This window comes from Lupinus angustifolius, unplaced genomic scaffold, assembly GCF_001865875.1.
Source record: "Lupinus angustifolius cultivar Tanjil unplaced genomic scaffold, LupAngTanjil_v1.0 Scaffold_13_5, whole genome shotgun sequence".
In the NCBI taxonomy this organism is placed as follows: domain Eukaryota; kingdom Viridiplantae; phylum Streptophyta; class Magnoliopsida; order Fabales; family Fabaceae; genus Lupinus; species Lupinus angustifolius.
In genome coordinates, this window is record NW_017718619.1 from 1 (window position 1) to 2933 (window position 2933).

General features: G+C 41.8%; 1 protein-coding gene across 1 annotated transcript; it reads left to right on the forward strand.

Moving 5' to 3' along the window:
* The first annotated feature begins 741 nt into the window (after window positions 1–741).
* Window positions 742–2498, forward strand: LOC109337876. The gene is made up of 3 exons (XM_019574956.1): window positions 742–982; window positions 1018–1999; window positions 2090–2498. Exons 1-3 carry the CDS (start codon window positions 742–744, stop codon window positions 2496–2498), a joined length of 1632 nt encoding a protein of 543 aa, XP_019430501.1.
* Window positions 2499–2933: the final 435 nt, after the last annotated feature.

The following is a 2933-nucleotide window of genomic DNA, read 5'->3' on the forward strand; positions in this document are numbered from 1 at the left end:
TAAATCCTACCTAATAGTTATGATTGCAGGTAACGCAGGAAACCCAATAAGTGTACCCTATATAGGACAATAAATGCATATTATGAAATTATTTGTTTCACATACATTATCACACTATTATGAAAATTATTTTTCAATTATAAAAATCATTTTAAGATACACTACCAAACTATTAAGAAAATTATTCGTTTTCCATGCATTATCATGCACACGCATTATCATACCATTCTGAAAAATTTATTTTACATGCATTATTATACTATTATGAAAAAAATTTATTTTACATGCATTATTCTATTGGTATGAAAATTATTTGTTATACATGCATTATCATACATTCACGCACATTTTAAGATTAACTTTTCTTTTCATTTGATAAAATTTTTCGTTATATAGCAAGGTACGAGTCCCATAGATCCAAAATATAGCAATGTTGAGGCACCCAAACAAGGGACAAAAGTGGAGGTACAAACAAATAATATGAGGGGGTCAACATTGCTATATTTTGTCCAAGATGCAACCACGGAGTGGAAATTTCTCTTCTGAAAATTGCTTTAGTAGGTTTAGTAGGGTCGACGGACTGCGCTCCCCGACTCTCGAATAAGGGATTCATCATACTTGCTATACTAACAAAAAATTTTGTATAAAAAAAAAAAACAAAACATTTTTTTAACTATTTGCATTTTATCAATCAGCATTGCTCCGCAACACCCCTACCACACCCGACTCTAAGCTAGACAGATGGCCGACTCTTCAGACTCCAGTCAGGATTCCCGGACTGAATTAGCTAGCTTGAAAGAGCAGATGGCAGAGATGTTTCGCATCCTGAAGACCCTCCAGAGCGAGAAAGAGAAGACTGCAACTGCTGGGCCACAACCTCATTCAGGATCCGGAAGTCCCAGTCTAGGGGACGGTACTGGTCAGCCTCATGAAAGTCATGACACNCAAGACAGCCGAATGCCAACCATCAAGCAAACGGAAGGTACAATCATGATGGGACCCAAAGGACTCCTCTAGGAAGTAACACCCCAAACACGGAGAAAGAGGAAGAGAAATGGAGCTCAATAGAAGAGAGATTGAGGGCCATTGAAGGAGCCCACTGTGTTGATCTGAAGAATGCTTTTGAGATGTGTTTGGTGTCTGATGTGGTACTCCCTCCCAAATTCAAAGTGCCTGAGTTCGAGAAGTATAATGGGACTACCTGTCCCAAAAGCCATTTACACATGTACGCCAGAAAGATGTCAGCATATCACGGGAATGATAAGTTGTTGATCCACTGCTTTCAAGACAGTTTAGTGGGGGTAGCTATGAATTGGTACATCCGCCTGGAGAAGACTCAGAGCAAGACCTTCTTGGATCTATCCAATGCCTTCATTAGACAGTACAAGTACAATGAGGATGCTGCACCAGACAGGGCTCAACTACAAAATATGTGTAAGAAACCATCTGATAATTTCAGAGAATATGTTCAGCGTTGGAGGAGACTAGCATCCCAAGTCCTTCCGCGATTAGAAGAAGATGAACAACTGTCGATCTTTATCGACACTCTGCATAATCCATATTATGAACGCCTCATAGGAAGCGTGACAACCAACTTCAATGCTCTCATCAAAGTAGGGGAGAAGATAGAAGGAGGTATCAAGAATGGGAATATTTCCGATGAAGGTTCAAGCTCTAGCAAGAAGCCCACTTTCATGAAGAAAAAAGAGGCGGAGACTCATTTCACCGATGCCGAGCCAGAGAAGTTCCAGTCCCGGAACAATAATCAAAACAATCATCATGCACCCTCTCGGTTTGCGCAGAACGACAATCAAAGCCAAAACCAAACACATAATCAAACCACCCATAACCCCCCTCATCCAAACAATAACATACACCAACCCAGACAAGGGTATACTCATTACCCCAGAAACAATAACTATAACCAACAAGAAAGGAGAGCACCCGTGTTTGACCAGATCTCGATAACCTATACAGAGCTTTTTGCATATCTACTAAGGTAGGGGATCATCACACCAGTCCCTGGAAGAGTCTACGAGAACCCTGGGCCATGGCACAATGAAAACGTCAATTGCGCTTACCATTCTAGAGCTGCAGGACATCTGGTAGAAGACTGCAGGGCCTTCAAGTACAGAGTTCAGGACCTCATCAACGCCAAACGGATAGATTTCCGGGAGACTAGACCCAACATAACTGGAAACCCTCTACCAAACCATGGAAATCAAGGAGTGAATGCTATTCTGGAGGAGAGCAAGGTTGTAATTGCTGGCAAAGTTGATGATGTGAAGATGCCCATGAGCTTCATTTTCCGAGAGATATGCAGACAAGGTTTGGCAGAGGTTGTTGTCCAAGAGTCAACTAGCAATGATATGAATAATTGTGAGATGCATGGCCGAGTGGGCCACAGTTTGGAGGATTGCAAGGAGTTCAAGTTGCTTCTCCAGAAGATGATGGACTTGAAACTAATTGCCATAGGCGGAAGTTCGCAGTGTTATTGAATTAATGTCTTAGAGAGACACCAAAATGAGGTACCTGTATTCATACGCATGTATGAACCCGTGATAAATCCACCTGGAGGAGTTCAGACATACTTCAATCAGCACCAATGGGAACCATTCATTCGACAAATGGAACCTGTGATAGCGGGGGAGCAAAGTCCATTCCCATATGAATCAGATAAGGTAGTGCCTTGGATTTACAGAGAGGAACCAATAATGAGTCCATCTTTAGTTACTAACATTGCATGAAGCAGCCGAGTCACGAGATCTGGGCGTGTCTATGTTCCGCCAGAGATAGAAAGGGGTCCATCTGGGGCCACTAAAGATAAAAACAAAGAAAAAAATGCCAGAACCTACGGAAGAGGAAGTTGAGGTAGCCTTACCCGAAGGAGTGTCAAATGAAGAGGCTTGTGAGTTTCTGAGGTTCATCAAGAA